Source organism: Suillus subaureus (genome assembly GCF_016647635.1).
Source record: "Suillus subaureus strain MN1 chromosome Unknown BJ212scaffold_36, whole genome shotgun sequence".
Lineage (NCBI taxonomy): Eukaryota > Fungi > Basidiomycota > Agaricomycetes > Boletales > Suillaceae > Suillus > Suillus subaureus.
In genome coordinates, this window is record NW_024538592.1 from 371,674 (window position 1) to 395,158 (window position 23,485).

The 23,485-nt window shown below is 43.3% G+C and overlaps 6 protein-coding genes across 6 annotated transcripts; 2 read left to right on the plus strand and 4 right to left on the minus strand.

Moving 5' to 3' along the window:
- Positions 1-4,647: 4,647 nt before the first annotated feature.
- BJ212DRAFT_1302844 (uncharacterized protein) lies at positions 4,648-5,793 on the plus strand (the record flags this gene model as incomplete). The annotated part of the gene is made up of 6 exons (XM_041333337.1): positions 4,648-4,753; positions 4,919-5,064; positions 5,111-5,329; positions 5,389-5,496; positions 5,520-5,567; positions 5,623-5,793. The coding sequence occupies 6 exons, from the start codon at positions 4,648-4,650 to the stop codon at positions 5,791-5,793; spliced, it is 798 nt and encodes a 265-aa protein (XP_041188946.1).
- A 6,403-nt stretch (positions 5,794-12,196) lies between these two features.
- BJ212DRAFT_1203781 (uncharacterized protein) lies at positions 12,197-12,496 on the plus strand (the record flags this gene model as incomplete). Its single annotated transcript, XM_041329119.1, has 2 exons — positions 12,197-12,253; positions 12,329-12,496. Coding segments are annotated over 2 exons (225 nt in total), but the record flags the coding sequence as incomplete, so codon positions are not given.
- Positions 12,497-18,140: 5,644 nt separating this feature from the next.
- Positions 18,141-19,106, minus strand: BJ212DRAFT_1484815 (uncharacterized protein; the record flags this gene model as incomplete). The annotated part of the gene is made up of 4 exons (XM_041340868.1): positions 18,141-18,353; positions 18,517-18,750; positions 18,804-18,989; positions 19,038-19,106. The coding sequence occupies 4 exons, from the start codon at positions 19,104-19,106 to the stop codon at positions 18,141-18,143; spliced, it is 702 nt and encodes a 233-aa protein (XP_041188948.1).
- A 1,544-nt stretch (positions 19,107-20,650) lies between these two features.
- BJ212DRAFT_1280222 (uncharacterized protein) lies at positions 20,651-20,857 on the minus strand (the record flags this gene model as incomplete). Its single annotated transcript, XM_041331546.1, has 2 exons — positions 20,651-20,755; positions 20,807-20,857. Coding segments are annotated over 2 exons (156 nt in total), but the record flags the coding sequence as incomplete, so codon positions are not given.
- Positions 20,858-20,982: 125 nt separating this feature from the next.
- On the minus strand, positions 20,983-21,869 carry BJ212DRAFT_1484816 (uncharacterized protein; the record flags this gene model as incomplete). The annotated part of the gene is made up of 3 exons (XM_041340869.1): positions 20,983-21,252; positions 21,306-21,668; positions 21,726-21,869. 3 exons carry the CDS (start codon positions 21,867-21,869, stop codon positions 20,983-20,985), a joined length of 777 nt encoding a protein of 258 aa, XP_041188950.1.
- Positions 21,870-22,639: 770 nt separating this feature from the next.
- BJ212DRAFT_1280136 (uncharacterized protein) lies at positions 22,640-22,888 on the minus strand (the record flags this gene model as incomplete). Its single annotated transcript, XM_041331543.1, has 1 exon — positions 22,640-22,888. A coding segment is annotated over one exon (249 nt), but the record flags the coding sequence as incomplete, so codon positions are not given.
- Between the last annotated feature and the right edge of the window lie 597 nt (positions 22,889-23,485).

Sequence of the window (23,485 nt, forward strand, 5' to 3'; positions counted from 1 at the left end):
TAGGCACAGCTTACCTGTTGCCTAGGAATTTTTATACACCTACCACCACCACAGAGTAGGGGAACCACCATCATGTCTAGTAGCGTCTAGCAGTCAGAATTATCATGAGTTAGCATCCATCAGAGTCATCGCCCTAGTCCACAGTCCATTATCACTATCAGTCACCATTCAGCAGTCTCAGCACACATCCTCACACCATCCTTTAGTCTTTACACATCTGCACACCACATGCGCTCTATTCCCACGCTTCGCACTCCTACATGCTCAACATTCCCGCATGCATGCTTTCAGTGTGCTTCACCAGAGTTGACCTGGTGTCACTTTGTAGATACTTGCTTTCTTTGCTTCCCTTAAGGGTTGAACACATTGCTTGGCACACTTCAACCAACACTTAGAGAGTCAGTAGGCCTTCCTCTCACCCCAGAGGTAGAGCCTTCTTTCTTTCTTTTGCTCTGCAAGCCAGCAGAGTTGTTGAACCTTCACCATGAATGGTAGGCTGCAGTTGACAGTTCATAAACACCAGACTGGATCTTCTCTTTGATGATGCAGATAACTTCTCTGAGGGTTGCTGGTGGTATAGGGATATTGCATTGAGACCAGGGAGTGTGCAGGATGGTAGGAATTTTGTAAGGAGGGAAATAGGTTTCATTGAGACGACTGCGCTCAGTCATGTCCCACATGAACACTAATTCGTGTGTCCAGACAAGCCAGTGTATAAGCTTAAGCTCTTCTGGCCATAACCAGTTAGTGGGGTCTAAATCCAATTCATTCGCTCTTTCTTGGGTGAAGTGGGCACCTGGGATGAAGTCAGGTGGGTGGGTTGGCAATTGGGGCATGCCGGCCAATGGGTTGTCGGGTAATCTTCTCATGATTCTATACTCAGGCAGCATGGTGATTTGAACCATGTGGACCTTCTTTGCTACTGGCTTATAAACCAGTGTATGTTGGGTTTTGTTGAATGAATATACACTGTTAAATGTGTCGACAGATGTATGGTCAATGATTGAGCATGTAGATATGAGATGATTATAGTGTGCTGAGAACTGTGCGGGTGAAAAGGAAAATGAGGCATGTTTGCTCTGTAAGAGCAGGTATTGCGTGGTTGGCATGAGATGAAAATTAGAACCAAAAAGTAATGTAGTAGGGCAAGAAATAAGAGAGAGCAGCGGGTAGGAATTTGTCTGTTTGTCTCCTCATGTATTGTGCAAATCATTGATCATCAAAAACCCTTCTTGCATGCACCTGAGGGAGTGTGTGTGCTGGCTTCGCAACCTGGATATTTCTTTACCCAATGCGTGGTAGGGATGTGTATTACCTTCCCTGAGTTTGGGTCCATTAGCATGATATCCTGGTCTCCGTTAGGAAGATCTTCTGTACAGCAGCTGGTGAGTGTAAAGAATGGGCACCCTAGCAAGATGTCAAAGTTAGCAGTCGGAACAACCTGAACTTGGAATAGCATTTCTCCCGCGCCAAAGTCTAGCAGGAGATTCTCTATTACTCCTAGTGTCTCATTGGTTGAAGTATTAACAGACTCCATGGTTAGCTTGTGGTCAGATCTTAGTGGAATACTGCCCAGCATGCGCCAAACAGATTGTGGCATTACGATGCACTCTGCGCCTTGGTCAAGGATGCAGGAGAGGACCCAGCCATGAAGTGTCACCACTCTGATACATCTCAAGGATTCGAAGTGTTCAGCCACAATGTGTCCATTGTCATTCCTTTGCAGGCAGCCATTGTACTTTTTCAGAAATTCTTGCATTCCTGGTGCACTACCTAGTTTGTTGACTGAGGTAGTCCCTACTGTAATGTGCTTGGTTGTGGTCATTTCCTTGAATACCTTGCAGACGTCGGTGGATACTGCTATTAATTTGCGCATAGGTATGCTGATGGTAGAGTCTAGCATGCGGTCAACTATGTGCTTGTCCACATCCTTGTCTTCCAGCAGGAAGGAGTATCTGAACTGCATTGAGGGTTGGTTGGCGGCCAGTGGTTCATAGGATGAAGAAGAGGTCATGGGGTTTGAAGATGAGGAGGCTGCACCAGGTGCAGTTGAAGAACCCACAGGTGTCACAACCACCGTGCCCTTATTAGGGGAACTAGCGGCCTTTGACCCAGATGCCTTTACCTGTGGGGAAACTACTTCTTCTACCGTGTCAGCAGTTCTTGATGATGGACCTGGCTTGGGACATGGTGGTACATTGATGCCCTCAAACCATGTATTTTTACCTTTGTCTGCTTTGCAGGCTCTGGTAGCTTCTTGTTCAAGGCATGTCAATTCTTTGTCATCTTCACTCACATCTTCCTGGATGTCAGTGCACGTGTGCATGAATGCGCAAGGCTCAATATCAAGTGCTGCTTGGATGGTTGGTTCAGCACAACAGTACATGTTACTGAGAACCATAGCATTGGCACCCGTTGCGGGCCCATTATACAAGAATTTGTTGATGCGCTGCTTGAAGTTTCCTTCTCCTTGCCTTCCGGGAATACCACAACCATCGGGCATAATGATCTTGTTATCAGAGGTGATGCTTATCTTACCTTCCCTTGTGTATTCATCACGCGTTGCACAAGTCTTCTAAAAATGGTCTCCTCTGCAAAAGTAACAACTGTTATACCACAGTTGGCTGTATTCCTTCTTTACCATGATCCCTGCATTAGGTTGCAGGGCAGGTGTAGAAGGTGTGGTTGCTTGGGTCATAGTTGCAGAGGACTGCACTGGCTGTTGGATGGGTACCATGGTGGATGCAATGCTAGGTAATAAGAAAGCTGTGGCCTCGTATACCTGATCTAATGTGTATGGGTCATCAGGGTGGTGAGCAACAAGTTTTATTTCAAGCCTTTGCCTGATAGCTGCATTGACTGTTGAGTGGACCCCTTGGAGGAAAAATCTACCACATTCTAGTTCTGCTAACCGTTGTTTGTCAATTAGGTATTGCAAGACTTTGAGGAAGTTGCAGTAGTATTGCCCTAACTCTTCCTTGGAGCATATCAGGATGTGGGCTTGTTCCATGCAGAGGTTCTCTAGGTCAGTACAAGTGTAGCAGTGGTCATTGTTGCATCCTGGATACATAGCCTTTATAGCGTCAACAAACTTATTCCAATCATTCCCTTTGGCTGCAGGCCTGCATGCCCAAGTTTCCAATTCACTGATGGTCGAAGTGCTGCCTTGATGCGCTTTTCCTGATCTAGATTAGCATAGTCAGCCAGTTGTTCAATGTCCTCAAAGAACAGGAGTAGCTGTGTGGGCATTCCATCGAATTTGGGTGCCACATCAGTTCCTTGGAGAGGCATTTTATATGGGGTAGTCATGGCTGTGGGTTGTGTGATAGGGGTTTGAGATGGCGCAGGGCCTTGTGGGGCTGAAGGGGTATGGCATGCGGGGTCAGGTAAAGTAGGTGGGAGTGTGGCTAAATGTCTACATGGGAAGGAAGCAGTTATGGGTAAGAAAGGTGTGGGTGTGAACAGGTTTTGCCTTTCAGCTGATGGGTCATGGGTATGGTTCAAAGGGGTAAGTGATGATTCGGTGGATGGAGTGTCTAAAGTAATGAATGGGACTTGGGGTAGTGAATGGTTGAATGATCCAGGGAAGTGAGTATCTTCCCCCTCGGACTCTGGTTCTGTTAGGGGTGAGTTGGAAGTGAGGTTCCAGATAACAGAGGCTTCTGAAGAGGAACAGGTATGCAAGTTGGATGGTCCCACTTTGGTTTCTTCTTCAATGTTCTGAAGTACCAGGTAGAAAAAGTCTTCTTGCAAGATGTCTGTGAGTGTGCAAAGCTCTTGGGTTTCATTTGACCTAAGCGATCTGCCTTCCAGCTTCAAATGGCCCCCTTGCAGTGGGCTCCAGTTGTGAAGAAGTAATTGGTACTAGGTGGTTAGCAACTAGCACTACTTATCCTAAGAGGCACAAGTTTAATTGATCAGCCCAAGAGGACTGCTATTGAAGCACTTCCTTCAATTATGTGTGAGGGAAGTAAGTGAGTGAAGGAGTTATAACCTATATCAGCCTAAGAAACTTGAACACAGGCCATATGTATACCTCTGAATTCCTATACCAAAGAATTGACCATGAGCGCAGGCAAAAATCAACCAATGTCAATATCACAGGAGTGAGATGAACCATTAGAAGATACATGTGAATGTATTGGATGTCAGATGCCGGTGCAGCAGATGTAACACACACAAAATCAACCGCACTCTATGGAGCAGCCAGTTGCAAGGGATATAGTGTGAGTGAAGAACAGGGCTAAACTACCTGTCACGGGTTGGGTATTCTTGCAAGAGCTTTAAGGGTAAGATCCTAGTGGTATGGAACTTCAGAGTGGTCAAATTGTGCAGGATTGTCAAGAAGGAGCAAAATAGATGGATAGTGCAAGGTCTACAAAAATAACGCAAGAACAACTCTCCTATAGAGCTGAGTCCAGGGGAAAGGGAACTACTCAATTGTATGTACTTCAGTTGTTTATATCATAGCGTGTGAATGTCCGGAATGCATAGGCAAGAATTGTAGTGTAGTTAGTGAGCACACAATGAGTCTATAGGTAATAAAACATCATGCGCTGCAGAATGTGAGTAGTTGTGTAATAAGACCTGCAGCTTGTTTAGCAATGACATTTGGGAAAAATAATGCACCAGTGGAGATAGGTGGACATGGATAGGACATGGGAGGGCGGATTTCTAGGACTGGACCGGAGTAAGAGCGGATGGGTTGATATATATGGATTTAATGATCCATGCTTTATCTCCTTTTCTGAAGGTGAGAAGAACTGTGCTATTGATCATATGCACCTAGCACTGGTATGATCATCACAACATGTTGAAGCATTCTCTGATTTCATGTGACACCACCATTACAAGCCACCCTGCTCAGAATGCCAGCCTTGGCTCCCATTTAGATGTTGACTTGACTTCGAGGTTGCAGAATTGGCACATGAAGCTGCACTCACCTATGAACAAACCACACACCTTATCCAGTTGGTTCAACACAGTAGGACTGAAGACTTCACACTCAAAAACTATGCTGATGTTCGGAATACTTGGGAAGTGGTGTCCCACTGCTTGACACTGGTAAGTAATGTCTATATTGCTCTCACACACCATCTGATTCCTCCAGTTTGAAAGTGATACTATTACAGTACCACTTGATGGCACAGACCTAGAATATATGGTTTACTTTCACCCCCTTTGGGATTGGGTGGTGGATATTCTGCAACACCCTGTCATTGGCCCTCATTGTGTTTTTGATGCCCAACAGTTATCAAAATTTGACAGACAAACATTCATTAGGTTCATTGATGAACCATGGACTGCAGATGCATTCTTGGAATGCCAGGTGTGTATTCCATGTTGTACTGTGATGTGCTACTGATGTCTTACAATGTTACTATATAGTCTCAGATACCTCCAGATGTGAAACCATTAGCATTTATATTGTATGCTGGCAAGTCAAAGCTGTTGTCATTCAGTAGCAAGAAAGGATATCCTGTGATCACTTGCTTGGTGAATCTTCTGGTTGCTATCAGAAATGGAATGGGATGGGTGGGGGACAGGTGGTTGGATGGCTCCCACTGGTATGTTTCATGGCTTTCTTTCACAAATTTACATATAGAGCAAACCACCTCATAGGTCAAAGATAACCCAAAATACAAAGGTACACAACAGTTTGCTAACTTCAAAGCAGCTGTGTGGCATGCGTCCATCAAGAAAGTACTTGCATTGATTGTACTACCTTCAAAAGTGGCCAATGGACAAACTGTTGGGACAATGTCACAAGGCTCTTTTATAGCCTGGTGTTGATACTGTCCATGGACTACAAGGAGCAGTTGGTTTCTATTTTACCTTTATTATATGTTGTTTAACTTCTGATGTTCCAGGTGTGTGATGTTGCTCACTGTTAAGGTCATACTCAAGGGATAACTGGATCCAAAGGGCTTCAGCCTCAGCTCATGTGCTGTGCCCCTTACCCGAGTATTGCCCCTTATTTCAGGAAGGCAAGACTAACGGATCCGGAAGGTTGGACAAGTATCGTAATGGATCCGGATGACTTCCAGATGTGGGATAGGTATCATAGGGCTAATCTGGACGAGTCCAGACTAGAAACTAATGGTAATAGACTGTCAGAGACAGAGGTGGATATGGATAGACTATAGGAATCAATCCTAAGTCTTGGAGGGTGATGAGAGTAGAGAAACTCAAGTCCGGAGGATGGGAATGAGTAGAACTAAGATGATATTTGAACTGAGGTACTACAGAAAGTTACAGGAGGTTATATACTATAGGTATCTAACAGAATGATCAATCAGCAGAGTCCAAGGCTATGTACAAAGCATGTGGATAGTCTATTGGTAAGTAGAAATGGATCACAAATCATGAAATGGAAATGAAACATAGGTAGCAGATCAGGGAGCAGGATGGATATACAGATAGCCAAAATACCGGAGTTAGGGGGTTACTGAAAGGAGATGAGCACTGGTTGTGGATTCGGATGAGTTGTGGACTGGACTGGATGAGTGGACAGATTGAATGACGAGATGTTGGAGGGAGATAAGATGTGGATAGGATCAGAGATAAGATGTGGATCTGAGATGAGATAAGGGTTGGATCTGAGATCCGGATATGCGGATATGACACCGTGATGGCTATAACATTCACTGATGGAAGTAAGTATGAAGACATTTTCAAGGTAACTGATCTATCTAAGTGGCAAGTCAATGTAATATACTAATAATATGGCCATGTACTGTTGTGAATCAGTTGATTACTTTTGCAGCTCATGACATTCTTCCAAACACCAACAAAAGCAAAGTTGCTTACCTTCCCCTTCAATGCATTCGCACATACCTCAAGGTGGACCTATATGCAGCACTAGAGGTACACACCACAACAATGATTGCTGCAGGACAAGAAGCTCTTCAAAATTTCTCCAAGTTAGTAAGTGTAGGTTATGTGACTTTCCTGATCACCCTTCAAATTATTGATTCATTTGTTAGAAATATATTCGGAAGTCTCAAGCTATATGACCAGACAAGAATTGGTCATTCCCAAAGAACCATCTAGCTGTCCACCTATTTGATGACATTGAGGCCAAGGGAGTGACTCACAATTACAATATGAAACTGAACAAGAAGTGCCATGGCCCCCTGAAGGACTCCTATGAACAATGGACTGATTTTAAAAATGTCACACCACAGGTTCATTGTCCTATTTTGATATCATTGCTTCTAGGTTTAATCTAGTAGGTTACATACAGATTTTACATGCAGACCATTGGTCTCTTGTTTCTGAGTTTATCTGTGGTTGAGTAGATGATCTAGATGCTTACAACACTCAGATGGCCGAAGATGAGGATGACCAGGATACTAATATCCCATCAAGCTTCCACAGATATCTCTCAAGGCAATTGAGGAACAGTATATCAACAACCCCTCCTTTAGACGGTTCCACACAAAACTCAATGTGTTTTCAAACACTTTGCCCGCTATTACACAGCTGGTGAACATGTTACCATTGGACAAAGTAAGTCCAATTTGAAAGTTGCTGCTCACATGTGACTAATCCCATGAAGATAACAGAATTTCAATTCCTCAAGGTAAACTATGAGTCGCTAGTCAACTTCCATCAGACCACAGACTATCTCCATTGCAGCCCAAGTTTCCATAATCTTCCCCAATATGACTGTCATTGTCAACACCACAGCTGGTGTCTTTTTTGCATGACTCATCTTCCTCTTTACATGCATCATTAATGACACATCCTACCCCATTGCCCTTGTGTGTCCATACAATGCACCAACTGGGAGATGTCTCAAGAAGGACGAACACCTAAATTTTTGGCATGTTAGATCACAACCAAGAGAAACCACTAGTGAGTTCATACTAGCAGAATCAATCATTCGAGGAGTTGCTCTCACTCCCAATCCTAGTACAGCCAGTGACTTTCTCATTATGGATACAGTAGACAGCAACATATTTCTGCACATGAAGCACATGCACCTTGCAGCTGGGCACTAATACTCCATCTCATTATTATTATTAGGTATTATATTAGTAGTCTGATTCACAATGCAATATCTCATTGACACTTGGATTTAAACCTGTAACTTCAATGCCAATTCACCTTGTCCTGACACATCTTGGTCTCGTCTCCCTTCATTGACAAAATTAATGGTTCAGGCTTGTCTTCTCCATTTCACAGATGACATGTAATACACTGAGAGTTATATGAGTACTATTGGTGTTGACTTCAAGATCCGCACTATTGAACTCAAAGGCAAGACCATCAAGTTGCAGATTGTGAGTCAGGTCCAGGACCAGGTGCATTTCTGGATCCCCAGCTTCAAGTGCATGCTTATTACAGCTTCCTCCATCCCAAATACAAATCTGGTCATAAGCTCCTTGTTGCCTGATGGTCCTGACCCCACCAATTGTCACAGTAATCCACAGGTAATTAATATACATATTACTCCACCCCCTGCACTCACTGGTCTCCAGGCAAGTCAATCAAATTATTTTACACATCACACTCAGATGTCTACTTGAGGCAAGGACATACCACAACAGGACCTGATAAACTCATGTTTGTCATGTTGACACTGCCAATGAAGGTAGAGTAAAGTCAATCAAATTATTTCACATCACACTCAAATGTCTACTACTCAAGGCAAGGGCATACTGCAACAGGTTCTGACAAACTCATTTGTCATGTTGAAACTGCCAATGAAGGTATAGTTGTTAATTGAATTCTTTCACATCACGCTCAAATGTCTAGTTGAGGCAAGGGCATACCACAACAGGTTCTAACAAACTCATTTGCCATGATAAAACTGCCAATGAAGGTACAGTCAAGTCCATTGCATTCTTTCACATCCTCAAGCATATGCCACCTACATAATCACAGCAGTGACATCACACAAACTCTTCAAACATATGTACCTCAAAACAGAGCAGTTTTCCGACTTCCTTCTCTTCATGGACTCTGCGAACATGGGAGGAATCATATGTGAAGACCCACTGGCTGTTGACCCCCCAGAAGAGCTCACCATCGAGACTTGGTGGAATCTTCAGGCTTTCCTACCACCCACAATGATTTCAGTGCCATTGCCCAATTCTTTGTTGTCAAGCTTTTCAAGATTTGGCAGAAGCATAATGAAGGTTCAAGAGCACCCTTCTGAGTGCTTCAAAATCTGGGTCCAGAGCCCACCCAGCATAACCTGAGCAAAATCAATGAGGTTGAAGCAACATGGGAGTTTATCGCTAGGAAACTCACATGCAAGTTACTTTGGTTGGTTGGTACTATCCAAGCCAAGCAAAGAGATGCCTCCATGGACAAAGAACTGAACACTCAGTTCCATTCCCTGTCCTCCCTGGTTCACATCTCAACATGACAAATGCACTTCTCAAATTTGTCAAATTTATCTGTACCATACCTAGCCTTGCCTCTGATTACCAGGTTGAGATTGCTCAAGTGCAACCTCCTCAACCTTGCTGGTGTGCACGAGTTTTCCAGTGAAGCTGTTTCTCACATCCCATGTGAGCTGCTCAAACTGTCTAATGTTCCTTGCCGGCATTGTGATACACTTCATGACTGACTTCTGCCACAATCCAGAACTTATGCCATATGGTCTTGATGGTGCTAGGCCACACTGCACATTCAAATGTCTACTCAAAGCAAGGGTGTACTGCAACAGGTTCTCACAAACTCATTTGTTGTGATGAAACTGCCAATGAAGGTACAGTAAAGTCAATTGCATTCTTTCACATATCACACTCAAATGTCTACTCAAGGCAAGGACATACCACAACAGGTTCTGGCAACCTCATTTGTCATATTGAAGTTGCTGACATGCCAAGGCCAACACACCTCAGCATTGTGGATGAAGAGTAATATTGCAGTGTCCTCATTTAACCTCAAGTATGAGCCCATTCTCAGGGTCTGAGTCTACAGCCACTCATCTGATGTCCCCCAAGGTCTGTCAATTTTACATGCACTATTTGCAGTTCATTAATACATATCTCTTGTTATGTCTCAGTGGCTCATCAAGGTTCCAAATATAGTCAATCACACATTGGAAGAGTAAGTGTTTCGACATCCAGGCATTTATTACACCTCCTTATCACCACCTACAGTTCATGTCATTGCGTAATGATAGTCATGCATTCATAATGTGTCCTTCACAACCTGATACCAAGTGCCATGTGTACTAACTATCATCTGAACTGTCACATATAAATTGGAATTGGTGTGGTCCTATTGGTACAAGCACCACTTCAGCATTGGGCATCACTAATCTCATCAATTCTCCTTAGACTTGTTATCATGTCAAATCAAGCAGCTCAAAATCACTATGCTGACAAGTCCTGACAATTCTTCATCATCTGATGAGAGGACCACATCACATAACATCATTCAAGGGTTGATCTCAAATCCTGCTCAACATCAGGCCGCAACTCAACCAGGATCATGCTGTTCTAATCATGAAGCAGAGGTAAGTTTGAACTAAATAATCCCTGTTCATAGCACTAACAGAGGCATTATCTGTTAAGGTCACATGCTCGAGGGGGTCGGATCACAAGGGCTTGGCCTCAGCTCATATGCTGTGCCCCTTTCCTGAGTATGTGCCCTTAATTTCCGGGGGCTTGTTAAGGTTGCATGCTCAAGGGGGTTGGATCACAAGGGCTTGGCCTCAGCTCGTACGCTGTGCCCCTTTCCCAAGTATGTGCCCTTAATTTCCGGGGGCTAGAACAGTCGTCCGGAGTTTCCGGGATTTGACTGGGGCAGATAATGGACGTCCAGATCTGAGACGTGAGATAAATCCAACGGACAGGATATTACCTAGGCAAGCGGATAAGACTAATCCGGATGAAGTCCGGACTAGAAACTAACAGAGGATGGACTACTCTTAAGGTAGAGTTGGAAATATAGTCTGGGATGCAATCCTAAGACTTGGAATATGACAAGAGACTTATCTTGAGTCCAGAGGACACAGGAATGAGCAGGAACTAAGATGATATTTGAACTGGAGTATTTCCGAGAGTTACAGGAGGTTTATATACTGTAGGTATCATATAGGAATCAGTCAGCAAACATAAGGGCTATGTATGAAGCATATGCAAAGTCTATTAGTAAGTAGGACGGATCACAAATAATGAACACCGGAAATGAAATGTATGTAATGGATCAATAATCAAAAGGAAAACATGGTTAACCAGAGTCCGGAGACAGGGGCAGTCTAAATGGAGTTGGGCGCTGATATAGGGTTTGGATTCTGGAAGGGAGATAAAGATAGATCAGATCATTTGAGATCTGGATCTCGGATCCAGATATCCAGAGAAGTGGATTTAGAATTGAGAGTCCGGAATGGCATATGACATTATCAATGTCTGCAGGAGGTCAAGAACACACAGCTTGAAAACCAGGCACTGAAAGAATGGCTCCACACTGTGGAGGAGCAAAACAAGGTACTATCGGCCAACAAGGGTTGCCATAAGAAGGACAGTGCAGTTTTGGAAGATATTGTGGCTTTCGAAGGGGAACTCAAGGTCTGCACAAAATGCTTTGGTCTTATGGTTAATATGTTCCCACCACTGGTGGCCCTGCTTAAAATGACACTTCCCAACCCTCCACCACCATTCAATACCACCACTCAGTATGCCACTGCAGGTTCGCAGGAGCTTGCATGTCTGGCAGAATTGTACAACATGCTTCCTTAGCACCTGTACCACCTGGTGCCAATGAATCATTTTTTGAATGTGGTAATAGATTTCTCTTCATAATCAACATGCTACAATGTACTGAATACCACTATCTACAGTTTTCTAAGGCAGTCTGTGCTGGCCACACCTCCAAGCTTAACAAGCTCCAGAGTTCTGCTGGTCAGATTTTCAGACTTCCCCAGCATTACTTTGCAATCTCGCACGCTTGTGATGTGGAACCCAAGATTTGCCAGCTACTTGGCATAACTGGCACAGCTGGTGAGTCATATCCCCTTTTGCCTCCTCTACTATTTCTGGGGAGCATTGTTGACCACACTCATAAAACACTATTTGGCAACTGGCAACCTATTGCTAAGGTATGCCACCATTTACTTCATTCAAATTTAACATCTAATCTATGCTATTATTTGTAATAGACACTGAGTTGCTGCCTTAAGGGCAGGACATCACTATCTAATGAGAGCAGATGACAGGGCAGTGCTCCACCCAATGCAGTTAAGTGGGGTGTTATGGCAGTGACACCTGGGGTTGTGGCTTGGGCTATTGTCACAGCAAGTCCAAGACTTTATTCACTGCAGTCTTGACTGATCTGGTCTCAAACGTGCTTCTATCAATAATAGAACATCTTTTTATTATCCCCTGACCAGGAATTCCCACAAGAAGGCAAGGGGAAGACCTCAAGAATCAACTACAGCATGCTATATGCATTCTTCAAAGAACTTCTGGTCTGTGACTGGGAGAAGCCTTGCCTACAGGGCATCATCAAGCATATCAATACTTTTGTTTTTGAGCGAACTTCTTGCTCCTCTCACAATCTCAATACCAGGGACTCTGTTAACAATCTTCAAGAAGAGATGCATCTAGCTTGACTTGGATTGGTGGCAGAAGTAGACAAGGATCAGCCAGCGTCTGATGACAAAGACACTGACAAAAATCTTGATGCTAATATTGATGTCCTCACCAAGGCTGCAGGCACAATAACCATACATGAATCATCAGACAGGGCTCCTGGACCTCCTACTCTTTCATCTACTACTACTGTAACATGAACTCTCACTGTATCAAGCAACTCATCCTCAATCAGCACACTTCAAGTCTCTGACTCTGGACCAGTTAAGGAGACAGAGGTGGTTGTGATCAAAGAGACTAATATTCAGGCTGTTGAGATGAAATCCAAGTCTAAGTCTGGTAGGGCCAAAAAGTCCAAGGTGGTACAGGAAGGGGATGATAGCATTCCCCAACAATGTGGCTATTCAAAGAATGTTACAGTGAGATAGGTCTCAATTATGCCAACTCTGAGTCTTCTGATTCAATCCTTCTATTTTCTCCTGATTATTATTACAGTAGTTAGTTACAGTTATGATCTACATATTATCAATGCTTGTTTTACTTAATTGTCCTGTCATGAACTTGTGTCTGCCGCTTGACAAGACTACAGGCTTCATTGTGACAGGGTTCATGTGGTGATTATGTCAGCATTGCAACAAATATTAGAATGTGTCTTGGTTCTCTTTTGATTCAGAACTACATTATTGAAATTGTCTCCTGCACCCCCTCAGAAACATCAGCTGCAGGCAGGCAATAGCTTGCTGGATATTGCTATCCACATCAATCCTATACACAATTCAGACAATTTGACAGAGCCAGTTATTAATATTACTGTAACAGTCTATTGAGTATTAAAGTTTAAAGTGAGGTCAACCAATACTTATTACATTGTAGCCATTCTGAATCCAAGTCAGACGGCATGCTTCTGCCTCCCTGACTGCTACTTTTGCTGGGCATAATTTAAATAGCAATGTGAGTCTTGCAATAATCTTCGTGTTATAACCCCTATTAATACCCAGCTGGCAGGGCAAATAGTACACCTGGCAACAGCATAGCAGCATGGACTTCCCTTTCTTCAGTCCTTACACCATGTTCTGACTTTGATTCCTGGAGATGGTCAGGTTGCTTGTCCAGTGGGATTCAGTTGTTTGGTATTGGGCCAGAGATCAGCAAATCAGTCAAAGACATATACACTGCTGAAAATGTTTGTTTGCAGTCTCTCATTTGTGATGAACATGACTTATTACAAGTTTAATAGGTCCCCATATCCAGTTCCCCCACCACTCCCTCATTATGTCCTTCCAGCCCTCTGCTCATTCCATGTCCCTGGACTGGCTCCCTCTGCTCACTCCTGGACCACAGCCTTCCAGCTCCCTCACTGCTCATGCCATGCCCTTCTAGCTCCCTCATTACTCATTCCATGGCCTTCCAACTCTCTTGCTGCTCATTCCATGTCCTTCTAGCTCCCTCGCAACTTATTCAATGTCCTTACAGCTCCCTTGGTGCTTGGATTCATTCTGTGTCCCTCCTGTTCTCTCTGTGTCACTTATTCTTGCATCTATTTTCACTGTTACTTGACGAACCACCTGATCTTGTCAGCTACTTGCATTACTGGACACCATTGACACTAGTAGGGATTAAAACCTGGACCCAATAGTATTCAGTGCATTTTACTTTTTTTTAGATTATTAGAGTGATTACAGTTTGACTGCTGTATTGTAAACTACCTACCATGACCATAAAATCTACTCTTTATTTGCTAAACAATCACCATGTACTAGTATTGCATTCGATGTAATATATGACACAGATATTACAATAACTAAAACATACAATGTAAATCCATTATAATTGACAGAACACACTATGGGAATGACCAACATAATGCGCAATGCAAACCCATTATAATGTACGCAACAAAGATCACAATTATATTAAAAAATAATTGTAATGATGACAAAAATCATTGAAAACATACTAGAAATGGAAATGCAATGAGCATTACATGTGCAAATGTAATGATTACATCATCATTGCAATGCCTATTCCAAACTGTGGCTTCTATCACAATGACTTGCCAATCATGTGTTATATTGGGACTATTACAAAGCATTGTGATTGGTTGAAATGAATTTCCAAGATTTCCAACACTCTAAGCGACACTCTGAGCTAGATGAATGAAGTACTATTGCCAACCTCAGTCACACACAGCAGGCCCTCTTCACTTTCATTTGTTGGAAATTTCCTATTCGGGATTCATGGCCTTATAGCGTGTTGCAAGGATCCAATGACAAGCCCAGGTCTCAATGTGTCACAATGAAAGAGTATTACAATACAATTTATGTTACAATCTGGTTGCAATTGTGCCTTTCAACAAAAGTTTCAACCCAGTTAGCAATATTAGCTGTCGGCTGCAACAATTGAAGCTGATTTCATTGTAGCTTGCAATCTAGATCCCAAGGCTTGTTCCAATGACCTAACTTCATTGCAATAAATATCTTTCAGTTTGAAGTCAATTTGGACATGAATTTGGACATCATTGAAATCAATGAAATCATATTATGATGAGCACCAATCTAACTACACAGTTCTAGTTCTTTTTCTGAGATTGTGTTTCTCACTGCTCTGCTGACAAAGACATAGCCACTAGCCCACCCCTCTTTCCCCTTCCCCAGCCCCATCGACTAGAGGACGAAGCTGCTGTTGGCAGCATCTCCATGTTATTAGGTCCATCAGGAACTGGAGGGGATTCATCAGCTGTGAGAAAAACTGGAACAGCAGGGAGTATTGTTATAGGACCCAGGGTGATGGTGGTCTCAGCAGCAGGGATGACAGTGGTCTTAGCAGCAGGGGTGATGGCTAGTGCTGGAACGGCAGGTGGTGTAGCCAGAGCAAGTGTCAGTGAATTGGGGGCAACTGGAGGAGCATGGTGATTATCAGTAGTCACTACATTTAGCCCTTGGTTAATGCTAGTGTGAGTAGGTCTGATTAGGTGAAGTAATCACGTGTACAAAGACTTAGTCACACACTACAACTATGCTGGGTTTCTTCTTTATTGATCACTTGTCAGTATGCAGGCTCTCTGGATTGTCAAGTATGCTGCCTCGTTTCAGCATCATGTAGCCTCATGTAGCTGCTATCTACTGCAAATAGACCACCTTGCCCCTGTTCTGCTTGGTGTGATAACTTAAGGGAACCACTAACCAACTTTAGGTCAGGTATGCACCAAGCTGACCAGATGACTTACCACAAGGCAAAAGGACTTAAGCTCATTGCTCGCGGCCCAAGTCGCTTTAAGCACCTCCCTCTTTCTTACTGCCATCTCCATGATCCTGCAACATGTCGGTGAGTTGCACATTTTTTTTGTTTGATACCTGTCATCTAATGCAAGTTCAAACTATTTAGACCATAAATCCAAGCATGCTCTCAAGCCAACACCTTGTTTGGTGCAATTGCACCATTTGTAAGGGTACAACATCTGCTGAAGGTGGCCAGTACATCCCAAGCTATCTACAGTGGCTCAAAAAACTGTCCGCATGTTTTGACATTTTTCACTATCTATGATATTGTGTGAGAACAAACAAATGCCTCAAGGACATGCTTGTACCACATTGTAGTATGGCTTCAGGGCTTTCATTTGAACCCTACACCGTGGGAATCGGTGGAGATATGGTGGAGACATAAGGCTTATAAAATAATGACTCATGTGGACAGTTTTTTGAGTGTATATTAAAACTATATAAATCATTATTTATGACACCACAAAAATCATGCCATTATTATATAAATTATGAAGTGGTGTCATTATGTTATTTTATGACTATATCTAACTATATAAACCAGAATATCTCATGTATCATAGCCATAATCACCATGAAAGCATCTCCTCTGCTCAAAGAGATAATATCCTCTCTCTGTCTTATGCTGGCCTCTCTGCTTGCCAAATTTCCTCTAGAACTGGAGTATGCAAGTCCACTGTGGCCAAGTTTATCAAAGAAAGCCACCCAGACAAGGAAAACTCTTGTGGAGGATGTCCATCCAAGCTTACCTCTACTGACAAAAGGGCTATTATCCAACATATCACTACAGGAAAGGCTGATAATGTTGTCCAAGCCACCCATTATATCAATTCCACCATCAATACCCCTGTCTCTTCACAAACTGTGAGGAATGTTCTCAAGGCAGCTCATCTCAAGGCAGTAACAAAGAAGAAAAAGCCTCTTCTCTCCATCAAACATAGGCAGAGAAGACTAGCCTTTGCCTTAGCTCATCAACACTGGACTGTAGAGGACTTGAAGCATGTTATATGGTCAGATGAGACCAAAATCAATAGGATTGGGTCAGATGGGAAGGTATATGTATGGAAAAAGAAGGGAGATGGCCTAACAGACAGAGAGGTTAATGGGACTGTCAAGTTTGGAGGAGGTTCTTTAATGGTATGGGGCTGTATGGGATGGAATGGTGTGGGAATGCTTGCTGAGGTTGAGGGGAAGATGAATGCTGAGCAGTATGTGGACATTTTAAATGACCACTTGCTGCCTAGCTTGGCAGAATCAGGGATTGATGAAGAAGATATCATTTTCCAACAGGATAATGATCCCAAGCACACATCCAAAAGAGCTAAGGAATAGTTTAAAGAACATAACATCAATGTTCTTGACTGGCCAGCACAGTCTCCTGATGTCAATGTCATCGAACATCTCTGGGGAACACTCAAGAAAAAGCTTCAAGCCTATGAAAACCCCCCTAAAGGAGTATGGGAGCTTTGGGAGAGAGTAGCAGTGGAATGGGGGAAGATCACAGCTGAGGATTGCCAGAAATTAATTGAGAGTATGCCTAGAAGGATAGAGGCAGTAATTAAAGCCAAGGGAGGTCATACAAAATACTAGAATACCTGGTTATTATTGTAAAATACTTGAGTCAAAAAACTGTCCGCATGAGTCACCATTTTGTGAGCCTTGTATCTCCACCATATCTCCACCGATTCCCACGGTGTAGGGCTCAAATGAAAGCCCTGAAGCCATACTACAATGTGGTATAACCATGTCCTTGAGGCATTTGTTTGTTCTCACACAATATCATAGATAGTGACAAATGTCAAAACATGCAGACAGTTTTTTGAGCCACTGTACATGGATAAGTCATGGTATGGTGAAGTAATCAACATCTTCAGTCACATACAGTTGGGGATAGCAAATGGAACTCGGCTTCTCACTGAACTCAGGTGGATGATAGAGTTACCACTGGTGCCCATTGAAGATGATCCATGGAGCAAGTTGTATGTGTCTTGTTTGTGGTTCTATCCCTCCTACTCATTTTGTCAAGTCCCGAGCTCGACGTTATGTGTTTTAAACTAAATGAATACTGGAGCCCAGGCAAAGATGGAGCTCCCCCTACCATTCTTCCATTCGATCAAATTACAAGCCAGATCGCTTGTGGAATCATCAAGACCAGTAATCCAGAGTTGTGGATAACAACAACACTTGACCGGATATGTCCAAAATGTTCTCTATCATACAATGATTGACAACTCTTCTCTACTTAGCATCCTACTGTTTAGTTTGCGAAGTGGGTCTGGTCCTCAAGAAAACACCATCCATGTAATCATCCTTCCATCTTTCTAGCATTGTCCTCATCAACTTCATTGTTTGGAGTGCCTTGATTGTCCTGATGCTCCCTTTTTTTCAAACCAAAACCTTCTGGATCCTCCCATGCACCCCATTCCTTGAGTAAGTCTTGATACTCTAGTCTATCTTTGTTGGCCTCAAGCCATTCTATGTTGATGCCGAAGGTATAGGGAGTAAAATCAGGGATACGCTGTGATTGATGATCTGTGCCAGTGGCTCAGATCATGTGGAAGCACTTCTTTTGCTTGGAGGTCAGTGATGCTCACCAAAGATCATGCAGGGTATGAAAGATCTGACTGAGCTAATGATTTCTGTAAGCTTTTACTCATATTGGAAAACCGCATAACACTTACTTTGTCAGATCTCCAGGGGCTTCTTGTAACCTCCAGGAATGACAAGTTTTCAACTTGTGAGTTGGCAGGCATTCCCATTTTCTCTGCCATCCTTCGCTTCCAACCATCCTCCAACTCATCATCATCTGGTCCAGATGCTTCATCTGACATATGATCTGCATGCACAAGGTCCACCAGATCAACACTGAATTTCTTGATGTAAGCCTGACATGCTGTCATAAGCTGATCTGCTTTCTAATTCATCATAGTAAGTCTTCATATTGATGAAAAGTAGCTTTAACACTTACTTCTTTGTGACATTGAGCATGTCTATTGTTTTGCTGGTTCACACCTTTGGCAGCTTTCTTCTTGGCATTGTTCTGGGCCTGCCAGTCTTCTTTGAATCCATGGTACATCTCCTTTGCAAATGTGAAAAGTGATTGCTTATTCCATTTTACCTTGCAATTCACAAGGCAGTCGCTGTTGGCCATGTTCTGCAAAGGGTGAAGTGGCAATTACATATCATGTTGCATATGACTTACCTGAAGGTCTTGCCAGACCAAACTTGTGACCTTAGCAAAGATCATGCGGTTGTGGTCGTCATTTACCATTTTGGTGAACTCCGGCATGAGGTAACGTTCACCTGTCATTTCATTGATGCATTCTTCATCTGCTGATGCTGGCCAGCTTTTCCCTTCAGAAACATTGCAAATGTGACAGAATTTCATGGTGATCAAATGCTAGGTAAGATTGTTGAGTTTGCGCTATATTTGATGCTACTCAAACTTAAGCACTTGCTTTTAGCTTGCTTTGTGCCTCTTTGCCGATTGCAGATAGTTTACTCCAACTTTGAGTCACATCCTCCACATCACCATCATATTCACCAACATGCAGTTCAACATGACTTGCTCTGTCAGGTTCTGCAACAGCCCTTGCTCTTTGTCTCCTAGCTGACTTACCCCCCTTGGCACAGTTGAATGACCACATGCAGAGGTATGATTATTTCCCATTTCATGCTCTGCACCATCATTAGTGGAAGCTGGTGTTGTATGACATGTGAGAGTCAAAGAGGGACGTCCTGAGTGCCATCGATCCCTGGATGCTGACCTTTCTTGACTTGTAGATGGGGATGAGTCATTGTGATGATGACTGGGAGACCTATGCCTTCGGCTCCATCCATGATGATTATGAGGTGAGTGGGAACATGACGAAGACATACTCCAGTACCTGTGAGAAGCTCTGGTACCTCCCCAGTCACTTCTATGAGATTCCCGTGGTCTGGTACTTGTAGTAGCACTTGCTACAGGACTTAACATGCCTTATGGTGAGTTCTGGATGCATATATGCACCTACATATATGCACTTACTTGTTGGTGTTTCCTCTTTGGTATGGATGAGGGGATGTGGGCCCATCATGATACACATCATGAGCATGGTGCGGCACTGGTGCTAGACCACTGGTGAGTGCAGGATCAATATTTGGATCAGGCCTATTTGGCTGATTATTTCTGGTGTTAGCACAGACAGCTTGCTTAAGGTGGTCAGGCCAAGCATTCCACACATTGACAGGGATATTTTCTGGATGATGAACCATGGTTTACAAGAGTTACAAGAGTGCTAGGGGGTGGGTGAAGGAGGGGGAATGCAATGCTGGATGCAGTCGATATAATTGCCATGTGATGTAGATCGCATATTGATAGATAATTTAAATTTGGTTATCCATCTACTTGAAGCTTGTATGTGCAATTAGATGAGAATTTGAGCCACCAGATTGAAGCCATTTTTTTACTCTGAGACAGATGGCCTAGTTGGAAGGTAGGATAGGTCACCTAGTTAGACAGTTGGTAGTTCATGTCCTTGAAACTACTCAGGCCTACTCATGTACTCAGTAGATGCTCTAATTTTGTTGTATTTATATTGTCAAATATTAGCTAACTAGGTACAAAGTATATGAGGTCTTCACATAGTGAGTCAGAGAGTCTGAATCCGAGTCTTTGTGTCCTGCATTGGCCAGGGCTAAGCACATTAGATCAGGTGTCAAATCCTCGCCTTTGACATCTGAAGTCACTACATTAGAAGATGATGTTGACTGCCAGACATGGTGATCAATTTTTTGGTGGATTGAGAGGATACGAGGCTCTTCCCACAGCATCACTCACAGCTGCTTGTAGGCTGTAAACATCGCTGCATATGGTAGGCAGGATTTCACACCAACTCCATCTTTGGTGAATGAAGTGTCCGGGGACAGAATGAAGATTAACTAAAGAAATGTTAGATACTGAGAATTGATTATAGTGAAAGAAGAACTTACTGCGACCCAACCCCAGGCAAGAAGACCAGGGGTGCATGAAGTTATGCCCCATTGTCAAGCATTACACTTGGCATGAGGCCACCCAGCAATATCTAACGAATTTTTTCCAAACATTATAATCCTAATTGCCTAGGTGAATTTGGACCAAATAGTGTAAGGGCAGATTCAGGTAGTGATCAATAAATAAGTACCTTTGCAAGTGGCTCCCAATTTCCAAAAACTGTGGACATCGTGGGGTCCCTTTCTTGCCTTGTAAAAAGGACAGGTGGGAACTTTGATGATGAACGACTACCAGTCATACCAAGCATCTTCTGGATCTCGGGGATTGTATCTCGATTCGTAAAGCCGGTGTCAAAGTATGATGGATTGAGACCAAAAATTTGACCTGCCATCACCCTTAACTTGCTGATTTCACTCAAGCGACCACCTTGAAGTTGTTGTTCCAGCTGCAGTACATAGTAGTAATCAATGCTAGGTCACACAACATAGACTGACATACCAATGATTGAAAATGCGAAGTAGGTACAAACTGATGAAGATGGTCTGGGAGAAGTGAGTATAGCTCGGTTACGAGACAGAGCTCTTCTGCACTCTTGCTGGCATAGCAACTCCCAGATAGGATGGCAGGTGGAGGATTTGGCACAGTGAGTTTGAGGATACAATGCTCAGGTGGGAACATCTCTGCAACAACTCCATACTTGTGGGAAAAGGTCAAGAGCTCAACATCAAAAACTTTCAGCTTGTCCAGAACTTGGGTGCTTGAATGCCGGCATTGATTAGATGATAAAGTCTTGTTCTTCTCGCCCAAAGTATGGTTATCATTCTTAAGTGTCTGATTTTCTAATTGCAAGCACTGAACAATCTTGAGACATGTCAATCAGTATATTAGGTAGTTGCAGGCATAATGTGATTACAATACCTCAATGTCCCCATGCTGCTGTTGCCTGCGGCTGTTGGAGACTGATGACCAACTGGTGGTTGATGAGATATCCACTGCAACAGATGGAGAGTCCAATTCAGACCTGTCAGATGGAACAATGGGATGGGGAGCCCGCTGCAGCATAATGAGATAGATACCTGCAGTAATAAGTTGAGAGACTCGGTGGTCATAGAGAAACACAATAGGTGGTATTGACAGTCGGGCAATGTTGGGACAAAATGAAATACAAAGTGGTACATGAGGTAGCTTGACATTGCCTATGTGGTGCAATATAGTGCAGTATAGCACCAACAATCAAATGAATTAGCCTCATGGCTTGACAGGAGGCAGAGAAAATGATGCAACGTACCTGTCATTACTCCTGAACACGGCAACATGAGTCATAGATTTGTCTACTGCTGCTGAATCAATGGCTTCCAGGACTGGCAAATTGAAAAGCAGAAACTGTCATTCCATGATCCTTGAAACATCATTGAATTGAGTCTTGCCAGTTAGCCATCAATGTAATGGTTGCAGTGAAACATCAGATGAGTCAACCTGGTTGAACCCGCGTCAGAAGCAATTGGACCAATTGGAACCTTGGCAAAAATATTATGTCAGCTTATTACATAATGGGCGCGTGATATAGTGCATGTGGGAGAATTATGATATATGCAAACAAGAGAGGGCAATGACACATCTAGAAGTCCTCTTCCAGAGAAACATTCGAGGAGGCAGCACCTACTCATAACATTTTGCTTGACACCTAGTGGTTGATTCAGATGCCTGCCTTTGAGTATCAGTCTGACTCTGCTGTCTGAGGTGCTGTCACTGCATTTGATGCTGTTCAGAGGTCACAGTTGGTACAATGCTAAGAACATTGCATCCCACATACCTGTGTATAGACAATTGCATCATCCATTCCTGTTCCATTGTTTTTTGCTGTGAAAAGTACCCAAAAAACACTCCACCATCTGGAGTGCCACATATTGAGTTACCAAGCGCTTAAGGAATAAGTCAAGTAGGACGTACTCGAAAAGTAGACCCTGACGTGCATTGATGGGAGGAGCAGAGTCCGGTAGTATGTCAGTCTCTACCAGCAGCTCACAAGCTGTTTTACAGAATCTGTGCTTATTGTAATAGTCATAAATGTAAATGTTAAACCTGGATGAGGAGCCAAGGAATTAAGTTGAGGCAATGGAATGAGATATGCAATGACAAATATCATGTCCCCTTCCCAAGATGGATCTGACGACAGGGGAGAGGGTTCACCTGCAGGATGTTGTGCAGGCATTGATCCAGGAGGGCCAGAGGCCATGTATGACTCCAATACAGGTCAATGAAGGAAAGTAGAAGCACAAGAAGGGGTTTAAAAGATCAGCAAAAGAGAGTGCACATATTGCATTTGATGGGTGAAAAATAGAGGTGATGGCAGAGGCTTGAGCTGTGTATACAAGACATACTTTTCGAAGAAGTTGGTCTTCCCCTGCAGTGAGATCATGTCCATGAAGTCAAAGGAGTTGGTGGCATTGTACACCTTCTCATTGCCTAGCAATACCAGCAAGTGGTCTACAACAAACTCAATGTGCTGACACACAAGCTTGGCATTCATGCCAATGACACCAACAGGGAGAGCATCTGGAAAGACAGTCAGTGTAAGAATAGCGAGATAGTGGTCATGACGAACCAGTCAGGAACAGGGTGCAGGCGATGCTCGAGGTGGCTAAAGAGCAAGCAAGCAAAAGTCAGTGTGCATATCC